This window comes from Protopterus annectens, chromosome 13.part0 (assembly GCF_019279795.1).
Source record: "Protopterus annectens isolate FY-2018-M chromosome 13.part0, PAN1.0, whole genome shotgun sequence".
Taxonomy (NCBI): Eukaryota; Metazoa; Chordata; order Ceratodontiformes; family Protopteridae; genus Protopterus; species Protopterus annectens.
The window spans coordinates 1,196,358,843-1,196,385,727 of NC_056747.1; the positions used below are offsets into that span (position 1 = coordinate 1,196,358,843).

At 39.9% G+C, this 26,885-nt stretch overlaps 1 protein-coding gene across 1 annotated transcript in view; it reads right to left on the reverse strand.

The window, feature by feature from the left end:
• Nucleotides 1-26,885, reverse strand: part of LOC122788036 (speckle-type POZ protein-like) — a 127,943-nt gene that overhangs the window by 5,849 nt on the left and 95,209 nt on the right. Inside the window, exon 8 of the mRNA XM_044054956.1 lies at nt 24,730-24,872. Within this exon, the coding sequence (XP_043910891.1) occupies nt 24,730-24,872 (143 nt within the window). The remainder of the gene's footprint in view (nt 1-24,729; nt 24,873-26,885) is intronic.

A 26,885-nucleotide genomic window follows, 5' to 3' on the forward strand; every position in this document is an offset into this window, starting at 1 on the left:
GTTCTCTCCTGTCTATCTGATGAATCTGGGCATCTTGGGGTAATGTAGCAATTCCCTCATGTACACAGACAACCCTCTCCTCCTGCCACCCAACACTACAACCTGTGAGAGATGCACTTTTCTAGCCAAACTGGAGGTAAAGCTCTCTCCAACCAAGACTGAACTTGACAATCAAGAGGAGAAGGTAAACACTTGCACCACACCACACTCATCACCTTGTCTCACTAAATGTACACCACCAAAATCCACACATAGAAACACAAAAACATTTGCGGAGGCTCTCAATAATAATCTGCTCAAGCAACAGAGACCTCCAAAGCAGAAATGCAAGCAACCTCCATCCCCCCAACACAACCCAAATGACACAAAGCCCGCAGACTCAGTGTGCCACTCAACCACAGCCAATAAGGCAAAACAACGTACACAACACACTAGTCATAGGTGACTCTATAGTCAGGCACACTGATGTCCCACTCACCAGGCTAAACAAGGAGAAGGTTACTGTCAGCTGTCTGTCAGGTGCCAGGATCTGCCACATAACCCACGCACTCAGGTCACTCCACAACAAGTACAAATATGACTCTCTCATTGTCTATGTTGGTGTGAACGACTTGAGATGTACCTCCCTGGACTACATGAAAAGAGACATGGAAGAGCTCTCCGATCTTGTAGACCAGGCAGGTATGACCCTAGCCCTGAGTAGCATTCTGCCATCACCCAGAATGATACCGCAGTACAAGGACAAAATGATTGACTTAAACAGTTGGCTAAGCTTCTGGTGTCATTCTAAAGGGATCCAGTACCTGTCTGCCTGGGATGACATGGTCAACAGACCACGATGCTTTCCAGAGATGACCTGCACCTGTCACCCCTGAGATTCCAGATACTGGCTAAGCTTCTTGCCGGCCCTATAGTGCCTTTTTTAGGCAAGGTTCAAATGACAAATTCACTACCATAACAGGAACAGGCAAGCAAAAACTGAGGGTGATGCTACTCAGTGCTAGAAGTCTAAATCTCAAAATGCACTCACTCGAGGCACTCCTTAAAATGGGGAACATCGATATCTGTGCAGTGACTGAGACCTGGTTCAAGGCTCCAGAGAGCACCCCTTGCACTACCAGGCTATAACTCATACCACACTTTTTGGCCATGTAACCTGGACCGGAACACCAAAGGCGGAGTTGTGTCCATATTCATTAAGGATATTCACACCTCCAGGCTAGCTGCTCAGCATAATGCAGCCAGGGTTACCCAAGTGCAACTAACTCTGGGCAAAACTGCAATCCAAATTGTAGCTTGCTACAGATCCCCCACCATGTCCCGGGATTCCCACTCCTCTTTTCTTGATGTACTGGAAAATATTAGGGTTCAACCAAACACCCTAATAATGGGCGATTTCAACTACCCCACCATTAACTGGGAAAACTACTCATGTACCAACTCCTTCACTCAACGCTTTCTGGAATTCATCTTATTCAGCTTATCCACACCCTCACCAGGGGCAACAATATCCTAGATCCAGTCATTACCAACATGAGTGACCGGTGTTCCACACCTGAAGTCAATGCCTCATTGGTCCGATCCGACCGTAAACTAATTACCCTAGATATCCAGATCCTGCCCCCACCCCCCCCCATTAAGGAAACCATGGTAAAAAATTTCTCCAAAGCCAACTTCATGCTTCTTAAGACAGAAGTGGTGAATTTCATGACACCCATGCAGATGAACAATACAGTTACGACTACTGAATCCTACACAATTGCAATTTATAAGCACTTACACGAGTGCATGGATTGTGCTATCCCAAACAGAACCAAGACACTATCCTCCAAAAAAGGAAGCCAATCTGGTGGTCCCCTGCCATAAACAAACTGTACAACAGAAGGAAGAAACTGTTGCAAAAGAGAGTAAAATCCCACGAGTGGAGGAGCTCCCTGGTCAGCCTCAGTAAGATGCTGCGATCCCTGATAAAATCCTCCAAAGCTAGTTATGAAAACAAAATTGCCACTGATTCTAAAGACAGCCACAAAGCATTCTATAGCTATGTCAAGAATCTCAATGGCAGCACTCAGATCTGTTCTGAGTTACAGCACAATGGCACTAAATATACAGACCCAACTGATATTGCCAACATCCTGGCAGATAGGTTCAGTGCTAACTTTACCCCCCTCTCACCCCCTAAAGAGCCCATCTCTATACCGGAAGAATGCAAAGTTCCTGTAATCACGGCTGCACAGGTAAAAACCACACTCTCCAAAGTCAACAACACAGCATCCATGGGACCAGACAACATCCCAGGCTGTGTTCTACACGAACTACAGAACGAACTGGCACCCCACCTAAGTACCTTCTTCAATCATAGCCTCACCTCAGGCTTTGTGCCCGCTGAATGGTGCACAGCAACAGTTATCCCACTCCACAAGGGGGGAGCCACCACTGACCCCAGGAACTACCGCCCCATTAGCCTGACAAGCTTGGTCTGCAAGGCCATGGAACGTATCATCATGGAACTTATAAACAAAGACATTGGTAATCTCCAAATTCTGGACCCCTCCCAGTTTGGGTTTGTAAAAGGCAGATCATGTCTCCTAAACCTGATAGACTTCTTTGAATCAGTCACCAAAGCCGTAGACGAGGGTAAGGTGGTTCACACAGCCTATCTAGATCTTGCCAAGGCTTTCGACACCATCCCCCACTCTGGAATTATAGATAAACTCACTAAACTAGGTATAAATCCCTATGTCACAAGATGGGTTGCCAACTGGTTCACTGAGGGAACCCACACTGTGAAAGTAGCAGACTCCAAATCTGACTTCAGACCAGTGACAAGTGGAGTACCACAGGGTTCAGTCCTGGGTCCTCTCCTGTTTGATATCTACTTCTCTGAAGTACAGGCTAACACAGAAGGTCTTTGGCTAATGAAGTTCGTAGATGACTGCAAACTAGGAGCCATAATCAAAACACCTAACGATGCGGACATCCTACAAAAGGGCCTCACTGAGACAGATGCCTCGTGTCAAAGCCATGGCCTCAAGCTCAATGCCAAAAAGTGCATTGTCATCCCCTTTGGTAAAAACTCGCTACCCATGAACTACAACATAGGCGGTAGTATACTTAACACTGAAAGTGTGATAAGAGACCTTGGGACACAGGTGGACAGTAGTCTCTCCTTTGATAATCACATCGCCACAGTAGTCAGGAAATCTTTCTACGTGGCACACCTCATCACAAAAGGTTTTTCATCCAGAAAAAAAAAGGTCATTGTTCCCCTCTATTCATCACTCATTAGACCCATTATAGAGTACAACGCCCCTTTTGGTATGTACCTCACAAGACATCTACAAAAACTGGAAAGGCCACAGAAATACCTCACAAAGAGGATTACCAGCCTCAAACAGATGCCCTACGCAGACCATCTCAAACAACTCCAGCTTTACTCCGTCACATATCGCCTACTCAGAGGTGATCTCTGTCTAACATACAAAGCTATGTCAAACCCAGAACTGTTGGACATGCTCCATTTAAAGAAATCCCAATCCCTCTGAGCTACACGCTCTAGGGACCTAAGCCTTGTCACCACAATAAACAGAACATGCCGAAGGGATAGATTCCTGTCCCAGAGACTTCCCATACTCTGGAATAAACTACCTATCTATATCAAACAAAGCTCCTCATTAGCACTCTTCAATTAAAATCTTGATGATTGGATGGGAAATTCTCCCCGGGGATCACTTCTTTGGCTCTGCTTGACAGTGGCACAGGAAAATAATTTTCTTGGGTGGCAAAAGCTAGGGTACCATTTGGCTGGGCTTGTATAGGCCCTAGGGCCGATAGCCTAGTACCTACCTATAAACCTATGACAAAGTTATATGATTGTTTTCAGAAACAGATGCAAGGTGAATTTTATATGATCACGTTAGATATTAATTCCCTATTCACAGTTATACTAAATGAATATGGTATAAGAAGCTTTTCAACTCTTGAAACTGATCTAGCTGGAAGAGAATGTGTGTCAGCTATTGGAAATGGCGCAGTGGTGCAGCAGTAGCATTGTCACCTCACAGCAAGAGGTTCTCTGGTTCAATTCTCGGCTGAGGGGCCTTCTGTCTGCATGTCCTCCCTGCATTCGTGTGGGTTTCTAATGGGTGCTCCAGTTTCCTCCCACATTACAAAGACATGCATCTGGAGCATTCTCCTCAGGCCTTCATTGAAAATTGGCTTAGTTCCAAGTCTGACTTTCCTGGTTAACAAATGTTAAATAAAATAAAAAACTGTCTTGACAAATAATATATTTATGTTTAGAGATCAAGTATATTTACAAAAATCAGATGTGACAATGCGTACATCTATAGCTAACTTCTGCTCAAACTTAGCACTTAACATCTGGGAGAATGAATTTATATATAGCCCTAATAACACCTACATTGATAGAATTTACTTCTATGTTCATTTAGTTGATGATGTGTTTCTCATTGGGCAAGGTGAAGAAGAACAATTAGGACAGTTTGTTGATTACTTTAATTCCTCAACTGCTTTTTTGAAATTTAAAATGAACTATTCCAAGGAAATGATAGAATTCCTAGATATAAAATATATAGAAAAGGACAAGGGTTGTCTACCACTATATATAAGAAGGGTCTATATTAAATCACTGAACGCTTAAAAAAGCGAATGGTGATTGATCGACCCTATGTAAGTGAAAGCTTACAATGTCAAAGTGTCAGAACAGCGATTTTTTTCCAAAGGAAAAAAATCACTGTTAAAAAATCGCTGTTCCAACAAAAATAAATAAATAAATAAAAATCAATTTCAAACATTACAGTAAGTTTTGGGCATTGCCCCCCTACTTAAATATACCAACTCTGAGACCAGAGAATTTGCTTAACAGCCGCTTCGATATTTTGCATTTTCAGCCTTTTAAGTTCGACCAAGACGCATTCGAAAGAATGCGTCTTCAGTCTTCTAATATAGACCTTACAAAAAGAACATGCATGCTAATCGATACGTACATAGTGGTAGCATGCATGCGTCACATATATTCAGTGGGGTTGTTCAGAGTCAAATGTTAAGAGTAAGCAGGTTAAACACTGAAGATGAGGGATTTAACAGCCAACTGAACGAAATGATGGAAGAATTTAAACAGAGGGGATATGATCAGAGGTTACTGGAAAATACTATGCAGGATGTAATAACACATAGTTCAGATACAGCTAAGCCATATTTTGGAAGGAATGAACTGAGTTCAGGTGTTCGTGACCAAACATGTAAAAAACAGGAGAAATTAAGATATGTAACAAGGTACAGTAAAAGAAAAGTCAGGGGTGAAAGAAATAATAGGAAAAAATGTCATATTCTGAAAGTTATGCCAGGTATAGAAAAAAATATTGGTAATGAACTGAGATTTGCATAACAGAAATAGCAGGAATTTAAAGCAAAGGTTATGTTATAAAGAAATAAAACATAATAATAAGGTCACTAATATTAGAGAGGGCACATATCTGTGTTATAACTGTCTGTTGTTCATTTATTCTAACTGATAATACTTACATTCACCCCGTTACTGCGCAGACTTTTACTTTCCATATCTTTGTAACTTCCAATAATGAAAACAATATACCTTGTTACCTGTGTTGAATGTAATGCCTTCTATATAGGTAAATCTACTAGGTGGATGAAAGATCGAACTGTTGAACATCATTCAGATATACATAGGCAGGTGCACACAAATGCACTAGCTAAACATATAATATATTTTGATTCAAGTCATGAATTTAGATTTAGGGTTATTGATATAGCAGGCAAAAGTCCAAGAGGGGGCAATATAAATAATAAAGTAGAAACAAAGGAATACAAATGGATAGTTAGGTTTGCCACAGATAAATACCCAGGAATTAATAAAACCAAAAACCAGGAACTCCCAGGGAGTAAATGCTCCAAGCACCACACACAGTCCAATAATGATAATAAACAAAAAACACAGGTGCCGGAGCAACACAGAGCTGATAGAGGCAGAAACATTCAGTCCACGATAAAATCATTTATTCAGGAGCCACAATAAAAAGAGTAGAGGTAAGTGCTTTCACCCAACAGGGCTCCATCAGACCACAAACACACATGAAACAGATGTTCCCTTATATAGCTACAAAAAAGGTGCAAAACCAAAAATAGTAATGAGTGGTCTTAAAGTGATAGACATGTCTTCAAGTAACAAACATCTATATACCAAGACCTAAACACGAGCAATTAAATTAACCTACAACACATATAAAATATATAAAAAATATATACATATATATGAAAAATATATATATACATAAAACACACCTATCACAACACAGTCCTACCTCTACCTAAGCCCTCTAGACTTCAAAAAAGGCTTGAGAGGTACTTTATCATTAAGTCCAGGGTCCTGTTCCACCCTGAGCCTAATGATCCATTTAGCTTCCTGACTCTCAGTATGATTCCTAGTGTCTCCACCTCTGGGGTCAGGGTGTATCATGTCGATAACCCTAAACCTAAAGACATGGGTATCATCTGTTCCCAGAACATGTTTGGAAAGTGCATTAACAGTGGACCCTATTCTGATCTGATAGAGATGTTCATGTATCCTATCCCTAAACTTCCTATCTGTCTTGCTAACATAAAATGCCTTGCACGCTTCACAGGAAGCGAGATATACAACATGCTCAGACATACAATCAGCAAGAACCCGAAACACATACCTACTGCTATTAAGTGGATAAACAAAACTTTCACTAGAGTCTATAAAATCATAAAAATGGCACTGGTTACAAGGGAATGTTCCCAACACATCATGTCTCTCAGCCCTACCCCTATTATTGGGATAGCACAGTAACCTCTTTAGGTTACACTTGTTCTTATAAACAAAGTGTGGGGTGTCTCCTACAATCTCTTTAATACTGGGATCCACTGTTAACACCTCCCAATGAGTATTGATGACATCCTTAAAACTTCCCATGTATTGGGTGTAAAACAGAGGAACCCTGATCTTATCAGGTCTGATGGACTCCGAAGAAGGCTCCAGGATACCTTGGCTTACTGAGATTGAAAAGTAAGGGGTAGCTACACCCACCCTCAATATAGACAAACCACAAAACCCCTTCTCAATCTCTTCTATCCTATATGCCCTAGCCATAAACCTGTCTCATAGGTCATTCAATTCCTGAGTAAATCCTGTTTGGGAAAGGTTATATCAAGATACCCTCATGGCCTGACCTTTGACCACGTTCCCAAATACATAACCTGGGTGCATGCTGTGTCTGTGCAAGAGGGAATTTCGATGACAAGATTCCCTATACACACCTGTGTTCAATAATCCGTTATCCAACCTCTCTATATACACATTAGGCTCAAGGAGGATCAAGACCCTGGATTTAATGATAAAGTACCTCTCAAGCCTTTTTTGAAGTCTAGAGGGCTTAGGTAGATTTAGGACTGTGTTGCAGTAGGTATGTTTTATGTATATATATATTTTTCATATATATATGTATATATTTTTTTATATACTTTTATATGTGTTGTAGGTTAATTTAATTGCTCGTGTTTAGGTCTTGGTATATAGATGTTTGTTACTTGAAGACATGTCTATTACTTTAAGACCACTCATTACTATTTTTGGGTTTGTGCCTTTTTTGTAGATATATAAGGAACATCTGTTTCATGTGTGTTTATGGTCTGATAAAGCCCTGTTGGGTGAAAGCGCTTACCTCTACTCTTTTTATTGTGGTTCCTGAATAAATTATTTTATCATGGACTGGATGCTTTTTGCCTCTATCAGCTCTGTGTGTTGCTCCGGTACCTGTGTTTTTTGTTTATTATCCAAGAATTAATGCTGCTATTAATTCGAAACCTATTTTAGTAAGAAAGCAGATGCAGTTTAAATGATATTTTTATATGAAAATTGTGTATGTGTATATATATATATATATATATATATATATATATATATATATATATATATATATATTCCCTTTTAAATTGTATTAATTATGTGATGAGGTTGTGGTCATGTGATTTTATATGATATAAAGGTGAATGTAATTACTGAGTTTATTACTGCACTGAGGAAGGGTTAAGCCTGAAAGCTTTGGTCTATCTTATATTATCGCACACTCACAAAAGCGAACGATAAATAATCGACCCCATGTAAGCAAAAGCTTACAACATCGAAACCTCAGAACAGTGATTTTTTTCCAAGGGGGAAAAAATCGCTGTTCCAAAAAAAAAAAAAAAAAAACTTTAAAACATTACATAATGTGGGGGGCTTCACCCCCCACACCCCCCTACTTAAATATACCAACTCAGAGATCGCACTACAGTGCCGAAAATGGCAAAGTAATGAAAGCGGTCAAGTGAATTATTTCCCATGGAAAGAATTCACTAAAAAGCTGCTTCACTATTTTGCCTTTTTGCTCTTTTTGGTTTGATCAAGATGCATTCGACAAACTGCATCTGTGATCTGGTAATAGGGAACTGAAAACTTGGGTTGTTGCTTTTATGCTATTTGTATTTTATTAAATTCAGTTCTAACGTTCTTGGTAGGAGTTTTTTGTTTTTTTCTCATAATATTTCACCCCAGCCCAACCCTAACTTCCACCTACCAACCACGTAGTAACACTCCCTTCTCTAACATCCAACCCCACTTACTGAGCTACTCTACCACTGAGCTATACAAACTCAAATATATTAATTCCACCATACCTTCCACCAAACCCAACAGATTAACTAAACTTCCACTCAAAATTCAATCTCTATGTCTATTCCTACAAAAGCAGCTCCAAATTTGTAGTCATATACACCCCAACCCATGCCCCACAACTGATACTACCAACCTCACTAGTCCAAACATCCAACATGCAATTAACTGTAAAAAAAAAACTGCAACCTACTTATACTTAGTATGAACACTAGAAGTATCTTGAACAAAATTGACAAAGTACATGCCACACTCTCCTCTTACAACCCAGACATTACACTCATTACAGAGACCTGCCTCAAACCCCACATTAAGGGCAATGAGATACTTCCCCCAGGTTATAATATAATCAAGGCTGATAGAACTATCAAAAAAGGTGGAGGCATCGCCATACTATACAAGACTGTCCTCAAGGTAGACCTTATACATAAAGAAATCCCAACATTGAACAATGCAGAAACCCTATTCACCAAAATCCAAATCGATTAACAGAAGCAACTAAACCTAGTGGTATTTACATACCCCAGCTGACAACATAGATACTCTCGAGTCTACCCTAAACTGGACATCTGCAAACCTCCCACAGGAGACTTTCCTCCTAGGGGACTTTAACATTGACTGGAAATCCATCAAAACAACTATACCCCCTCTAATCACATCAACCTGTATTCCTATACTCAACTTATCAAAACACCCACCCGCACTGACAAAAGTACAAACAAGGAAGCCATACTAGACTAGATCCTTACAAACAACCCATCTACTGCTCAATATTATGGTACAGTACCAAATGGCCTTAGTCACCATTTACCCATATTCACATTAAGACAACACCTCAAAACCACTAAAACAACCACCCTACATGAAATCCGTAATTCAAAAAATTTCATACCTGAGCATTTCATTAATACACTAAGGTATTGCAACTGGGTTCCCCTAACAACCCTTACACTAGACAAAGCAGTGGACAACTTCAATTCCACCTTTTTAAACATATTAAATCAGAGGCCTCCCCACGGACGATTTGAATAAAAGCCAACCCAGCCCCATAGTTCTCTAAAAACACAAGAACCCTTCTCAAACTTAGGGATAAAGCTTGGGATAAATGGTATCACAATAAGACCGATCACAACAGGCAGATCTTCCTCGAACTACATAATAAAACAAAACAAAAAAAAAACAGATAAGGCAAGATAAGAAAGATCACTACATGGCTATTAACAGCCTACCTCAATCTCATCTGGCACTGTACTGACCATGGCTAGCCCTACTACCACCATTCAGATAAATCTTCTTCTGGCACTACTCAAAGGTCAAACACATAAAAAAAACTACCATAATGAACTGTATTTTCGAATGAATGTATATAACTGTATAAAGTATTACTGTGCTTTCTTACTTAAATAGGTTCATAGGTTCATACTAGGCTATCTGCCCTAGGGCATTTATAAGCCTAGCCAGAGTGTGTTTGGCTTTTGCCACCCATTTTAAATTAATTTTGCTATGCCCTTTTTCGAAGTTAGTATACTGTGCCTCTGTCTAACAGTGACACAGAAGTGATACCCGGGGTAAACCTACGATCTCCCATCCACTCATCAAGATTCCTCTTGAAGAGAGTCAATGAGGGACTCTGCCTAACCTGGACTGGGATTTTATTCCAGAGTGAAGGGAGCCTCTGGGTTATGAATCTGTCCCTCAAGCATGTCCTATTTATTTCAGTGCTGAGGTTCAAGTCTCTTGAGCGCATAGCTCGATGGGATTTGGATTTTCTGAGGTGCAGCATGTCCATTAATTCCGGGTTGGACATGGCTTTATACGTCAGGCACAGATCGCCTCTGAGCAGGTGGTATGCCACTGAGTAGAGCTGGAGTTTCTTTAACCGGGCAGCATATGGCATCTGTTTGAGCCCTTTGATCCTCTTGGTGAGGTAATTTTGGGGTCTTTCCAGTTGCTGCAGGTGTCTGGTAAGGTACATCCCAAAAGGGGCATTGTACTCAATTATAGGCCTGATGAGGGATGAGTAAAGAGGCACGATGACCTCCCCTGATCTAGATGTGAATCCCTTCATGATTAGTTGGGCTATATAAAATGTTTTTCTAACCACTTTGGCCACGTGGTTTTCAAATGAGAGATTGCTATCAACTTGGGTCTCCAGGTCCCTAATTACTTCTTCCGTACTTAATGGATTACCACCTATGTGGTAATTTGTGGGCACTTTGTTTTTGCCAAAGGGGATGAATATACACTTTTTGGCGTTTAGCTTGAGGCCATGGCTCTGGCACCAGTTGTCTGTTTCTATGAGGCCCTTTTGTAGGATGCTTGTGTCGGCTGGAGAGTCAATTATGGCGCCTAGTTTGCAGTCATCTGCGAACTTGGTCAGCCACAGTCCTTCCGTGTTGGCCTGTACCTCCGAGAAATATATACCGAACAAGAGAGGTCCCAGGACTGAGCCTTGTGGGATGCCACTTGTAACTGGTTTGGAGTCCGACATGGCTCCAGCAATTCTAACCATGTGGGTTCTGTCCTTGAGCCAGTTTGCAACCCATCTAGTGACATAGGGGTTTATATTTAATCTGGTGAGCTTATCTATAATGCCCGAGTGGGGTATTGTATCGAAGGCTTTTGCAAGGTCCAGGTAGGCTGTGTGGACCACCTTCCCCTCGTCAATGGCCTTCGTGACTGTTTCAAAGAAATCAACCAGGTTTAAGAGGCAGGATCTGCCCTTAACAAAGCCGAACTGGGTAGAATCCAGTGTCTGTAGGTCCCCAATATCTTTATTTATGAGGTCCATGATGATCCTTTCCATAGCTTTGCAGATCAAGCTAGTCAGGCTTATGGGGCGATAGTTTCCAGGATCCGTTGAGGCACCACCTTTGTGGAGAGGAACCACTGTTGCTGTACGCCACTCTTTGGGTACATATCCGGTAGTAAGGCTGAGATTGAACAGTAGTTTTATGTTTGGGTTTAGCTCATCTTGGAGTTCATGCAGGATGCAGCCCGGGACACCGTCTGGTCCCATTGATGCTGTATTTTTTGCTTTGGAGAGGGCGGCTCTTACCTGAGCATCTGAGATGTCAGGGGGGCAGCACTCTGCTGGGATAGATATTTGCCCTTTTGGTGGGGAGTTTGCGCTGAACCTGTCAGCTAGGATGTTGGCAATGTCTGTGGGTTCGTGTATTTTTGTCATTTTGGACTAATTCTGAGCATATCTGGGAATTCCCACCCAGGTTCCTAACATAACTAAAGAAAGCCTTTTGATTATCCTTAGTGTCCTGTGCATTTTTCTCTCAAAGCTGGCCTTAGACGATTTTATGATTGCCCGTAGTTTTTTGCTAATACTGATCAGAGATGCCTTCCCTTTTTGGGATTTTGCTCTATCATGTAGTAGCTTCCTCCTTCTATTGTATAGTTTGTTTATGGCTGGGGTCCACCAGTCAGGATGCCTGCCTTTGGAGGATTGGGTCTTGGTTTTATTTGGGATTGCACGATCCATGCATTCCTGAAGGTGTTCATAGAATGCATTTATAAAGGATTCTGTGGTCTGGGACGTATTTTCCACAGGCCTGGGGGCTTTGAAGGATTCCACCTCGGTTTTGAGGAGTGTGAAATTTGCTTTAGAGAAGTTTTTCACTGTGGTTTTCTGGGCAGGCGGTGGGGTCAGGATGTGAATATCCAGTGAGATTAGTTTATGGTCTGATCTTACCAGTGAGGGATACACTTCTGGTCTGGAGAATAGAGCCCCCATGTTGGTGATGATCAGGTCCAGTATGTTTTCCCCTCTTGTGGAAGTGGTAACAAGTTGTTCCATAGCATTTGAGTTTATAAATTCTAGGAACCTTTGGGCTAGGGTGTTGGAGCTAGAGTAATGCTCCCAGTCTATGTTTGGGTAGTTGAAGTCGCCCAATATAATGGTGTTTGGAGAGACCTTCATATTTTCCAGTGTTCTCAGGAAGGCTGAGTGGGGTTCCTGGGTTTGGGAGGGTGGTCTGTAGCAGGCTATAAACTGGAAGGCAGTTTTACCCACTGTTAGTTGCACATGTATAGTCTCTGATGCTTCATGCTGTGCCACCAACCTGAAGGTGTGGGTATCTTTGACGAATATTAATACTCCCCCTCCTTTTGTGGTTCAGTCCAAGTTTTGGGGCCGAAAAGCATGGTATGCAGTATAACCTGGTAGTGCTGGGGTGCTCTCGGGAGCCTTGAACCAGGTTTCTGTTACTGCACAGATATCGATGTTCTCCATGATAAGGAGAGTTTAGAGTGCGTGCATCTTGAGGTTTAGACTTCTGGTGTTGAGTAGCATTACTCTTAATTTCTTATCCCTTGTGATACCTATGGAGATGGGTTTGTCTTTTGAGCCTTGTCTAAAAAAGGCACTATGGGGGTGGCAAGAGCCTTTGCCAATATCCAAATCCCAGGGGTGACAGGTGCAAGCCGTCCCTAGTGAAGCATCGTGGCTTGTCGAGCATGTCATCCCAGGCTGACAGGCATTGGATCCCCTTTGAATGACACCAATACTTAAGCCATTTGTTGAAATTGATCATCTTGTCTTCATATTGTGGCATCATTCTTGGTGAGGGTAAGATGCTACTCAAGGTCAGGGTCATACCGGCCTGGGCTACATGCTCAGAGAGCTCCTCTATGTCTCTTTTCATGTGGTCCAGGGAGGTACGTCTCAGGTCATTCACACCAGCATGGACAATGACTGAGTCATATTTGTACTTGCCTTGGAGTGACCTGAGTGCTTGTGTTATGTGGCGGATCCTATCTCCCGACAGGCAGCCCACTGTGACCTTCTCCTTGTTCAGCCTGGTGAGCGGGACGTCAGTGTGCCTGACGATAGAGTCACCTATTACAAGTGTATCAGGTGTGTTGTTTAGCCTTAAGGGCTGTGACTGGTCGGCACACTGGCTTTGTGAGCTATGTGTTGCACGTGTTTTGTTTTGGGGTAGCGGTTGCTTGGGTGTCTGCTTTGGAGGTCTCTGCTGCTTAGGCAGATTTTTATTTAGAGCCTCCGAGTATGTTTTTGTGGGTTTATGTGTTTGGTTTGCTGTCGTGGTAGGTCTATGTGAGACTGGAATTGTAGTGAGTGTGGTTTCCTTCTCCTCCTGACTGGTTACGCCAGTACTGAGTTGAGAGAGCTTAGCCTCCAGTTTGGCTATATGGTTGCATCTCTCACATGTGCTGGAATTTGTTGGGAGGAGGAGAGGGTTGTCTGTGTACATGAGGCAGTTGTAACATTGCCTCAAGATTCCCAGATTCACCAGCTGGACCGGAGAGGAGATTGACAATTGACCTTTGGACATGCTAGAATAGTATTGGGAATTCCTTTATAATTGAAAAAAAGGGCCAATGGGGAACAAGGTACTCAAGGGGAGTTTGTGAGGGTGTAATACATTATATTTTCTGCTTTACTACTGTACACTCTATATATTGTACACTTCTGTAACTTCTCATCATACTATGCCATTATATACTATTGTTTGTTTGCTTTATTAATTTGTACTCATCTCTGACTTTTGTATTTTTATCATGTATGTGGATCATTTGTATTTTCTATTTTTATGATTGTCGTGGATGTGGAGCTTTTCTACCCGGGTCTCTGTTGAAAACGGGCACCTGATTGCCCAGTCAGAGCAACCTGTTAATCAAATATAAAATAAAATAAATAAATAATAATAAAAAAGGAAGAATTTACCTAAAATGCAATCAAGTAAGTTCCCTTAACCCTGTCTGGGAGTGGCTACATTCCTGATCATGCATCTCTCCTACTGTACCTGCATTTACTGTGTCATTCCCAAGCATTACAACCATACAGAATCGTACCTTGTATGCAATCTGAATCAGCTTGCAAATTGTGTCCCTAAACAAAGCATCAGAGGCATTCAGGGGCAGGTCATTTATTTGCTGTTGAATATTGCTGTTACTGTATCATGCTGGCCTGATAATTAACCGCTCTTATGCTTACAATGGCAGAAGTACCTGCCTTTCTTTCCATAGCCATCCAGTAGTCCATTTTCTATATCAGCTGACAGAGTTCTCAGAAATAAAAAGCAACTGGAACCTTCTCATGACTAACCATTTTGTCACTGGATCCAGCAACAGATTCGTGATTAGATAATTTAACTACTCTTGTACTCTGTAGAAATAGTTAGGCTTCTTAGGAGCTTGTGAACATGAGTCTGACTTTTGGCCAACATCATCAAAAATATATTCATATGATTGAATGGTAAAGAAGTATTACAAGCAATTAATGCTGATGAGTATTCAAAAGTTGAATGTATCTTAATTTGGGAAACGGTAGTTCTTCAATGAATGAAGCTGGAGATACCATAAGGGGACATACCTGCTGCCTACTAAAAACAGTCCACCACAGCCACATCTTTTGATATATTCTGTGGTTATAAGGCAAACTATGCAAACAAGCATGTCACCTGATGGAAATAGCTGTGGCTACTTCCACATTCACTTAATGATACATTTAGTTATACATGCTCTGACCATGGGTATGCCAAGACTAAAAGTGAACTTGATCAAATATACCATTTTAGTGGTGACTAGGAAACCAGCTCAGCTATTCTACCACAACACACTGATTTACTATAAATGTATTAATCAGTTCCCCTTACTGTCATGAAAGAAGATGCACAATCACCCTTCAGAAATCAAAAATCCTTAAGTCTGAGTCTGATGGAAGAGTTGCCTGTTCTTACAAAGATGCAAGCAGAAACAGTTAAACAACTTGATGTGATATGGAGCCTTTGAAAGCTTTTTGGTGCTCTTTGTTTTATATCACTTTATTGAGGGTTGATGCTTGGGAAGACATATGAAGTAAATCATGGTTATGCATCAAAAAAGATCCCCCTGCACGAAAGGCATTTGCATGGCTCAAATAATATAAAACCCAAAAACAAAAGTGTAAGCCAGCAAACTGTAAGGCTGGAAAAATAAATTTATTTAGTTAATGCAGTGCACAAACAAACCAGTTTCGGCTGGTATACAACGCAGCCTTCCTCAGTGTGAAATAAAATACATTTCAAGAAATCTTTTATACAGGCACTTAATTAGAATAGGCTTGTAATTGGTTAATCTAAAATTGTTCATTTAATCCAGGTGGAAATAAACCACCCAGTTTAGCAATCCATTTTTTCTCTTTGGTGTCAAGAATGGAATGCCAACCCGCTTTGTTGGATTTGTTCCCTTTTAATGATATCTATTACGTTGCTGCCGTGGCTCTTTCTATATAGGACAAACCTCACAACCACTAAGATTGAAAATTTCTGAGCATACCAGTGATATGAAGAACAAGAAACTAAGTAGTGCTTTATACAAACATTTTTTAAAACATTCATCTGCCAAGTTTAGTTTCATGGTAATAGATATCATTAAAAGGGAACAAATCCAACAAAGCGGGTTGGCATTCCATTCTTGACACCAAATAGAAAAAAATGGATTGTTAAACTGGGTGGTTTATTTCCACCTGTATTAAATGATGAATTTTAGATCAACCAATTACAAGCCTATTCTAATTAAGTGCCTGTATAAAAGGTTTCTTGAAATGTATTTTATTTCACACTGAGGAAGGCTGTTTGTATACCAGCCGAAACTGGTTTGTTTGTGCACTGCATTAACTAAATAAATGTATTTTTTCAGCCTTATAGTTTGCTGGCTTACACTTTTGTTTTTGGATTTTATATTATTTGAGCCATGCAATTGCCTTTCATGAAGGGGGAACTTTTTTGATGTGACACATATTTTTCATTCCCTGCTGGGGGTCTGTGAGACTGGTGTGAGCTGCATGTTTCTATCTGTAGCTCATACAAAAAGGATTATACTTTGGTTGATTGGATTTTGGACTTTATTTCCTGAAACTTGGGATTTATATATGTTCTTTCAGTGGCGTACAGAAGTTAAGGTCGTTTAACTTGGTGCAGCAGAACCCTTTTCATACACCAAATTGGTTTGTGAAGAAGCAGAGAAGCAGAAGCAGAAGTTGCACGTTTATGGGGTTTCACTTTCGCCATCCTTTACTCAAGCCTCAACATTAATGGACTTTCCTGGTAATGGTAACTAAACCTTAACCTAAACCTCTTAGGCTTTTGGCTAGATTCATTTTTTAAACTGTGTGTGTGGTGAAAAGGGGCGCCATTTTCAGCTTAATAGGCGTCTCTACAACTGGAATTTCCGTTTATGGATGCCGTTTTCATGTCGTTGTGCTGGAAATTTTGGTTTGGGGACAGAATCAAAAAGTATGGTCTATGCTAATATAGTTTAAGGATTATTTTTTCATCTTGATCATATTTATAACAGAAACCTAAGTTTGACTAACTTTGACTTTATGGGTGCAATTTTTTCATCGCGACCATCAGCTTTTTGATGACCTGAGCTAACTTAAGGCAAAAAGGTCTTCTTTTTGTATTTAACAAGTCGGAATATCAACAGGCCATTTATTATCTTCCATTTGTGAATATTGGGAGAATCGGAACTTTGTATTTTCAATGGGATTTCAATCTTGAACAATCAGGGACATTAATAGAGTGGATTATTTGTGTTTATGAGACAGTTTGGGACTTGAATTCTGAGCAAAAGTTTGATTCATCTTTTGGACACTATAACAATGAAAAATAGTTGTTCAGAACTCCTATTGCATTTTGTTTTCGATTGAGACCCCTCGAAAACAAAATGCAATATGAGTTCTGAACAACTATTTTTCATTGTGTTCAGAATATTTATGTTGGTATTAAGGGTTTGTGTAATGATATACATTTTTTACAAAGTTGATTGCATTACTTTTGTGCAGTTATAGTCTCATGACAATCCAGTCAAGTATTAACTGTTTGATTTACGTCAGTTGTAACAGTTATCTGCCTACAATTTTGAGTATAAAATTATTACTTAAACTAAAACATACTGCATTTAATTGTATAAACAACAAATACTACGATTCAGGATGAGAGAGATATAGATCTGTTTCTGTGACAGGCTAATGGCTTGGCAGTTTGTATTTGTGTTTCTTTTCTACATATACCTGACGATTTTGTCTTCATAAACATATTTTGGGCGATCAGGTAAATATACAAGAAAATTGCATTTGCAGTACAAATTGTAGTCAGGATAGGATTAAACAGTATATGGTATTGTTGCAGATTTTAGTAAATAATTGCAATTCTATTTCTATCTAGCCCCTTGCTAGATCAACTGATATATCTAGTATTTTGGGGCAGGCATTTACTCAAGGTGGTGTAGCTAGTCATATGAACGTATGAACAAAAGCTAACAGACCGACAGGCCATACCAGCTACTGTTACCTACCATTGCTGATAACAAAAATTACCTAACATATTCTAAAGATACAATTTTTTGTTGGGTGGCTCCCACATTATTTATGCTCATGTCTTTAATCTACTATTTACAATGGACCCCAGGTATTTTAGACCAAGTGAATTTTGAACTGGTTGGCGGGTGCCTTGTTCCACACTTCCATCCGGGGCTCTCAACTGACAAATTATTTAACTTATGTCATTTATGATCAGGCTTTGGTCCTGATGGTGATATTTTCTGCTTGAAATATAGAGTTGACAAATATTTAAACCAGCAGCCTATTTATCTTACTAAGACTTGGCCAAATGTATGTCAGTCTGCTCATGAATGGGCGTAGCACTGTCCTGAAGAAAGGTAGTCATATAACCAAGATTGAATGGTTCAATCATGGCAGTGACAGGGGCTATTATTGCTCATTCTATGTGTTATGTATACAAGTGTCAAAATTGGACTAACACATGTGGCTTAGCATTGCTATTTAGCTAGGGCTAATATTGCCATTAAATTATCTCTTGACAATTTATTAAGTTGACTAATAATACGTTTTTTAGGAACAAGAAACTAGCATTTATAAGCTTGCTGGTCTATCTATATTAATACCTAGTGAACATAAACATTTTTTACAAGTACGATATAGTACCATTATGAAATTAACCAAATTGATATCTGGTTTGTCAGCTGACAGGGAGGATTTAAGTGTGTTTGGATTGGGCACTCCAAACAACGCTGAATCAAGTGGTACAGCCCTGGGTCCGGAGTCGAGTTGTGATTTATGTTTTGATAAACTACAAAAGAGCATGAGATCTCTCAGGTCTCAGGTCTGGCATTCTAAACTCTTTAAAGCCTACATGGCTAAAGGGATTACACCTAGGGGACTATGTATCAGAGCACAACCATTAGTCAGTGAGGCTGATGATGAGTTGAATAAACAGTGGGCAGACATCCAACAACAAACAACTATGGGTTTTGCTGAGGCCTTGGCCAAATTTCAATACAGATTCATTGACTGTGAAATTTGTGAAGTTACTAAGCTATGTTCTGATGTACAGACATATGAAGGATAAACCTTCTTTACTAAATTTGAATAAACTAGCAAAAGACCTATCTGGTCTTGAACAACAATTGAAAAACATGAAGGTGAAAAAATTCCAGAGGGACCAAACAGATTATCAGCTTGGTAACCTTTTAGTATTAGCAAACAGGTCATATTCCAACAAGCACAAAGTAGAACTTCCAAAAGGAAACGACCAAGGTCCGTCCTTAAAAAGCAACCTACAGACATGGGATCATCTACTGATGATCTGTCTTCATACACAGATACAGACATGCAACACACACCAGACTCACGTACCCCCGAGAGGGCATACAGTTTGGCCCCTTTATCAGGCAGAAAACATTCAAGAAATTTTATTTATTTTACATTTGTTAACCGGGAAAGTCCGACTGGATACATATCCATTTTCAGCGGATGCCCGGGGAGAAAAGCTCCATGTTAAAAAAAAAAAACTGTAACACTTAAAATGCAGGTTACAGAGATATCTAGAAAGTTAACAATAAATTAAAGACAAATTCAAATTAAGGTTACATTTAGATAGGAAATAATAAAAAAAAAAAAAACATTCTTGGTGATAGAATAAATATACAGGGAAAACAATCATTTAAGAGAAGTGTGTCTATAAGAAAAAGGATTTTCAGTTAGAAAGTAAGGATGATGATTAAGAGAAGGTAGGTTAGGTAAGGAGTTTATTTAGTATGGGCAGGATAGTAAGTTATTTTCCTGATATTGGAAATTAGAGACATATAAAAAAAGTAAAGAAATATCTAGTATGAGGGTGTGGGAAGGAAAAAATTAGGGTAATCACATTTGTGAGCTAAGTTTGGTTTAATAGTTTCTTGGTATATTTTGGGTTAGTCAGGGTTTAGACATGAGCATGACTATTTTTTGTCTTACCTCAGTCTGATTATTGTATGGGTTAGTCAGGGTTTAAACGCTAAACAACATAGATGGGCTTTTGAAACTAATAACTTGGAAATAAATCAAAATAACATCAATGTTTTGAATATCTCTGATGTAAGTTTGCCTACTACACACATTGATCTTAATAAAGGTCTTAGTTTTATTCCTGGTTTCCTGGTTACTGCAGATCTTTTAGCAAAAGATTTATTGTCATTTTGTAGACTTATAAACCTCAGATTGCATTTTGATGACTCTACTGATTCTGGTGTTGAACATGAGTTTACTTATCATAAATCCAAGTATATGCTGCCTATGAATCCCACAGTGCATCAGTTTCAAAGTAGTGTTCTCAAAGATCTACACTACAACAGGAGTGAAATTACTTACAAACCAAATAATCTCTCTAAGACTGAAAGGGAAGCATTAACTGAATTACAGAACAACAAAGATATTGTCATTCTCTCTGCTGATAAATGTAGGGCTGTAGTGGTAATAATTGGCTGTAATATGATTCTGAAGCCAAAAGACAACTTCAAGATAGGCGTTACTATTTGGAAATGCCTCTGGACCCCACCTTTAGGTTAAAAAAACAGATAGATGAATTTTTGTCATTAGACAGGGAAGAAGGCATTATTACTGATAAAGTCATGCAACATCTCACTGTTAAGGATCCTATGAGTCAATATATTTACTTTTTGCCCAAAATACACAAGGACCCTGTTAAACCACCTGGGAGACCAATTGTATCTGGTAGAGGCTCTATCACTGAACCATTTTCATTGTTTCTTACTAAATATCTCAAACCTCTATTGCTGTGGGTGCAATCACGCATACAGGACAACACAGAATTTCTAAATATCATTTTGGAAACCCAACTTGGACCAGAATGGTTAATCTGCACTCTAGATGTTAGTGCTCTTTACACAAACATCCCTAATGCCACTGGATTGGAGGCCATTGAATACTGGCTGTATAAATCTGAATTATACCAGCCAGGGTTCAATACTTTTTTGTTGGGCCTGACAGAACATGTCCTATCTAATAATGTATTTTTCTATTAAGATACATGCTATTGGCAAATCAAGGGTACAGCTATGGGGGCATCCTTTGCCACCATTTATGCTGACCTTTTTATGGCTATCATTGAAGAACAACTAATCTATGATGCATGCCATAACTTGTATCTGATGGAAATAGACATTTGGAGGCAATATTTGGATGATTGCTGGATGGTATGGAGGTCATATGTGGAATATTTGTCTGAATTTATTGATTAAATGAAAACAAATGGGGTCTACACTTCACGGTTAATTTTGATCCAAACACCATCACTTTTCTTGATGTTTCCATCTCCAGAAATCCAGATCATACTTTGTGTACTGAAGTTTTCAGGAAGTACCCTCAATACAATACCCTCCTCCATGCATCCAGCTTTCATCCATCCCATATAGCTAAAAATATCCCCAAATCCCAATACAGCAGAATGAGATGCATTTGCTCTAAAGATTCCATCTTTCAGAAATAAAGGCGGGATCTGACCCACAGGTTTAGGGACCGGGGATATCAGATGGGACATGTTCTTCAGGCCAGCAATTGGGCAAATACACTCAAGAGGGAAGACCTTTTGTCCTATAAACAACGGGAGCAGCAAAGCTTGGCACCCATTAGACTAGTGACCACTTATGGCAGGAATTATGATTTATTAATCAACAGTGTACAGAGACACTGGAATATTCTACAGAGTGATCACAATCTAACTAACATTCTATCAGACAGATGCCAGTTTTCATTTCGTAAAGGGAGAAATCTCGCTTCCCATTTTGATCATTATAAACACTCACATTCCAGGACACCATTCCATGAGGTTCAAACTACATTATCAGGCGAGGTGCTTACAGGATGCTTCCCATGTGGACAATGCACTCACTGCAATAAGGCTTTTAAATCCAAACAATTTACAAGTAAGAACTGTGGCACAGTTTATGACATATTTTTTTTGCCAATTGCAGTAGTGAATGGCTGATATATCCAGCAACATGCAGCCGTGGCTCTTTCTATATAGGACAAACCTCACGACCACTAAGATTGAGAATTTCTGAGCATACCAGTGATATGAAGAACAAAAAACTAAGTAGTGCTTTATACAAACATTGTTTAAAACATTCATCTGCCAAGTTTAGTTTCATGGTAATAGATATCATTAAAAGGGAACAAATCCGACAAAGCGGGTTGGCATTCCATTCTTGACACCAAAGAGAAAAAAATGGATTGTTAAACTGGGTGGTTTATTTCAACGTGGATTAAATGATCAATTTTAGATCAACCAATTACAAGCCTATTCTAATTAAGTGCATGTATAAAAGATTTCTTGAAATGTATTTTATTTCACACTGAGGAAGGCTGTGTTGTATACCAGCTGAAACCAGTTCGTTTGTGCACTGCATTAACTAAATACATTTATTTTTTCAGCCTTACAGTTTGCTTGCTTACACTTTTGTTTTTGGATTTTGTAAATCATGGTTTGCCAAACTGTCAAAAAATTGAAAAGTGGTAGGACAATCATCTGAGGAGGATTCAGTTTTCAAAACAATTTTTAACCTTTTTTTTAGGAAAAAGAGGTTTCACACCTCCCATGATTTAACTTAAGGACAGACAACTCCTGATGATGGAACATGGAGTGGTGAAGATAAAGTAGACTTTTTCCAGGGGATGCAAAACTAAGTCTGCCCTTGGGGATCTCTGCAGAGGCAGCTCAATAAATGCAGCAGATGTATGCAAGGTGAAATATGTCTCTGCAAAGGAATATCACTTGAAGCTACTCTTGCTGTTCACATTTTCTCTTACAGTACGAAGCAGAAAGAGAGTTGCTGAAAAGAAATGATAGAGGGGACGCCCACAGTAGGAGGCACCAGTGTGAGGTTGTGTCTTTTGGTTATTGCAGCTGTAGAGAGTGAAGAAGAGCCCTCCCCACCAGTATTTTTATATTAAAAATCCCCTGAAGAACAAGCACCAAAAAGAGGTTCCATTTTAGTGTAGTATTATCTGGGCAAGTAGAGATTGACAAGTCCTGCCAGCTTTTGTTCTAAGAGGTCCAACTCTTTGTGATGCCATAACACACTTATCTCCATGAGACTGACTATAGCAGCAATCACCAGCTAGAGTCATGACCTCTCTTCATGCTGCTTAGGGAGTCACATAAATAGGAAAGGTAGTAGACTTCTGCAAAATCTGCATACTATAAACACATTGATTAATGGACCAATGAAATCAACCAAGAACTTCAGTCTGAGACCATGCAGCCTCATAGCTAGAATAAATTAGTAGGGGGTTTGTGGGGACAGCAGGAAGCTTGATCTGTCTGTCTTCAATCAAATCAAGTGGAGCCAACAGCCGACCAAGTTTAGACTCTCAGTATTATCCTAGCTACTACCCAAGAACTTATACAGAGAGGTTGGTATAATGTTAATGTCTTTACCTCAGATATACAAGGTACAGACTTTGACTCTGTCCTCAGTTTATTGACTATTCTTGTAATAGTCTGCAAACTGATAGGTTAGTATGCGCCTATGAATCTATTCTATACAAGGACTATAATGCACTGCCTGGGATACGAATATAATCATGAGGCCTGCATACTGGGATTTATGAATTTGAGATGCTTTTCCTGGAGATCTTTGGAAATGGTATGAGTTTTTGTTTTAAGCTAGAGCCTGACACTCTGGGTGCTTCAAATTCTCATTTATGTACTCTTGGAAGCAAAACAGTTGCTGAAAGAATTGATAATGTCCACACCTTCTCAGCTCCTAACAGTTAATGATACGGTTTTATTGCTGGAGAATTTTCCAAATCCCTTATAGAGGCTTTCTATGTGTATTTACAGTATTTCGGTAAAAAGCTGTGTCTTGGCTTCCTATGTGTATTTACAATATTCTGGTAAAATGCTGTGTCTTTATGTGGAAAACAAGATGAAAGGGACTCCCAGTCAACATAATCAGTACAACAAAAGGAGAATGCAGACAAACCATACAAATCCTCTTCTAAGAAAGAAGACAAAGGTGAAGTATGTTTCTTGTTATACCTTTGAGGAGAATGCAGACACTTCCATCGCTCCTCGTTTAGGGAAAATTGTTGGTGCAGTGGCAGAGACATGTGCTTGTATAACACATTGTCAGATGGTGATGAAAAGTAAATACAGTCCTACAGACAGAGACAGGGCTTGCAGCCGTAACTGCACTGGTTGATCTCAACAGTAGGCTAGTCAAACCAGACTACCTTTAGTACTGCCAGCAGCAATTGCACTGCTGGAAGAGATTAAATAAACAGAGAGACTAAATGGGAACGCTCTACTTCCCATTTCCAAGGTCCAAGGTTCAATCCTGATCTTTGGCCACTGTCTGTGTGGAGTTTGCATGCTCTCCCAATGTATTATGTCCTCAAGGGATACTCTTCTTCTCACAAAGAAACATGCAGGTTGATGACTGGCTCTACTAAGTTTAATTTATATAATTTATTAGTCTGCTGAAAAATGCTGACAGAAAGTATGAAATCAAAAAAAGCCTTATAAAGTGGCATTGGCTGCAAAGGTTCTCCTTAAAATAAGATGAGCTGCGAGAAAATTGGTTTAAAATAATCAAACAAGAAACATTGACTTTTAATTTTACAATACACTTCTCCAGGATCTCAAATATCTTCAAGAGCACTGTTGCAATGAACATATCACCTTTATTATACTCACTATATGATGAAATCCAAAGCCTGAGCCTTCAATAGATTTCTTCTCTGACGATCTGCAAAGACTAATATTTCTGCCACAGTTTCCACAGACATCTTACGGCAAAGTGTATTTTCACACATAAGTTTTAATCGTTCCAATTCAAACTTGAAAAGAATGATCAAAGAAAAATGCAAGACTATTTTTAATATCTCAAATATCTGTTTTATTTAATGTCTTAAGATGGCATTCTAAATTGTGAAGACATTTTGTCACATTGCACATTTTCCCCTAGATGTTTCAGGTTAGAAAGTACAGTTCCCTGTTCCCACATAGTAACAAATGCCAGTTAAACTTTGGCAAAATTACAAATTACTGCACAGTGTTAGCTTTCAAACTACAAACCTATGTATACTCTTGTATTGGTTCATTGGTGTTTACTAGTAAATGACCACAAGGGCCTTCTTAAGCCTAGCCATGGATCCCAAATCTCAGACAAGCTCTGATGCCCTTGCTAAGTGTAAGCATGGGCCTAGAAGAGGAGCCATTTACAGGTTACCAGTGTCCATTATAGACATAGGTGCCAAACCAGGGCTGAATTTCTGGTTTCCCATCCAATTGTCCAAGTTGCACTTGAATTGGGTTTGGGAGGAACTCTGCTTTACATGGATGAAGAGCCTGTTCCATAGATGGGGTAGTCTCTGGGACACATAGCTATCTCTCCAGCAGGTCCTATTTATGTCACAGGCAAGGTTTAAGTCTTTAGAATGGGTGACTCCGGTGCTGTTTGTTTTGTGGAAATGCAGGAGGGCCAAGTCTGACAATGTCCTGTATGCCAGACATAGATCTCCTCTCAAAAGCCTGTAGGAGACATAATACAGGGATAGGCCCCTGAGGTGGTCTGCATAGGACATCTTACTTATGCACTGTATTCTTTTATTGAGGAACCTCTGTGGACATTCCAATTGTTGGATATGCCTGGTTAGGCTCTGCACTGCACTGCACTCAATGATAGGTCTGATGAATGCCGAATACAGTGGAACAATGACTTCCTTGGACTTAGATGCCATACCTTTGTTTATAAGTTGTGCAACATAGAATGATTTCTTCACCACTGTAGACACATGATGGTCAGAGGCTAGATTACTATCTATGTATGCCCCAATGTCCCTGACTACTGGGTCAACTCTAAGGGGTGTGTTGTCAATATAATAGCTACCAGGGATGGATGACTTCCCAAAGTATACTATTATGCATTTCTTGGCATTTAGTTTTAGTCCATGGCTCTGACACTAGTTGTTTGTCTGTATCAGCCCCTCCTGGAGAACATTTGTGTCAGTGTGAGATTCAATGACAGCTCCTAATTTGCAATCATCTGCAAATTTAGTCAGCCAGAGAACACTGACATTGGCCTTGACTTCTGAGAGGTAAATGCCAAAAAGGAGCGGTCCAAGGACTGATCCCTGAGGGACTCCACTTGTGACTGGCCTCTTTGTAGAGGTGGACTCTCTAATTCTAACTTCCTGGGTCCTGTCTGTGAGCCAGTTGGCTATCCACCAGGTGACATACAGGTTTGTACCTATCCTCTTGAGTTTATCAACAATGCCTGAGTGAGGTATTGTGTCAAATGCCTTGGCCAGGTCAAGATAGGCAGTGTGAATGATCTTGCCCTCATCCATTGCTTTGGTGACCTTCTCAAAGAAGTCCACCAGGTTAAGTAGGCATGATCTGCACTTGACGAAACTAAACTGGGTTGGGTCCAGTGTCTGAAGGTTTACTATATCTCTATTGATCATCTTCATGATAATTCTTTCCATGGCTTTATATATAAGACTAGAGAAGCTTATGGGTCTGTAGTTTCCAGGATCTGTAGATGGCTGCCTTTGAGCAGAGGGATGACTGTTGTCTTTCTCCATTCATGAGGCATAAAGCCTGTTTGGATGCTACAGTTAAAAACTAATTACAGAGGGCCTGATAGGTCATGTTTCATGCTATTTAGAAGGTATCCTGGGATATTGTCTAGGCCCACTGATGCAGTGTTCTTGGTCTTAGAGAGAGCATTAAGGATCTGTTCCCTAGTGATAGTAGGGGGAGTTATATTTGATGATATTTTCTGAGAGAAGGTTGAGGGGGAGAGAGGAGTAAAGTTGGAGCTGAATTTTTCAGTCAGGAGGTTTGCT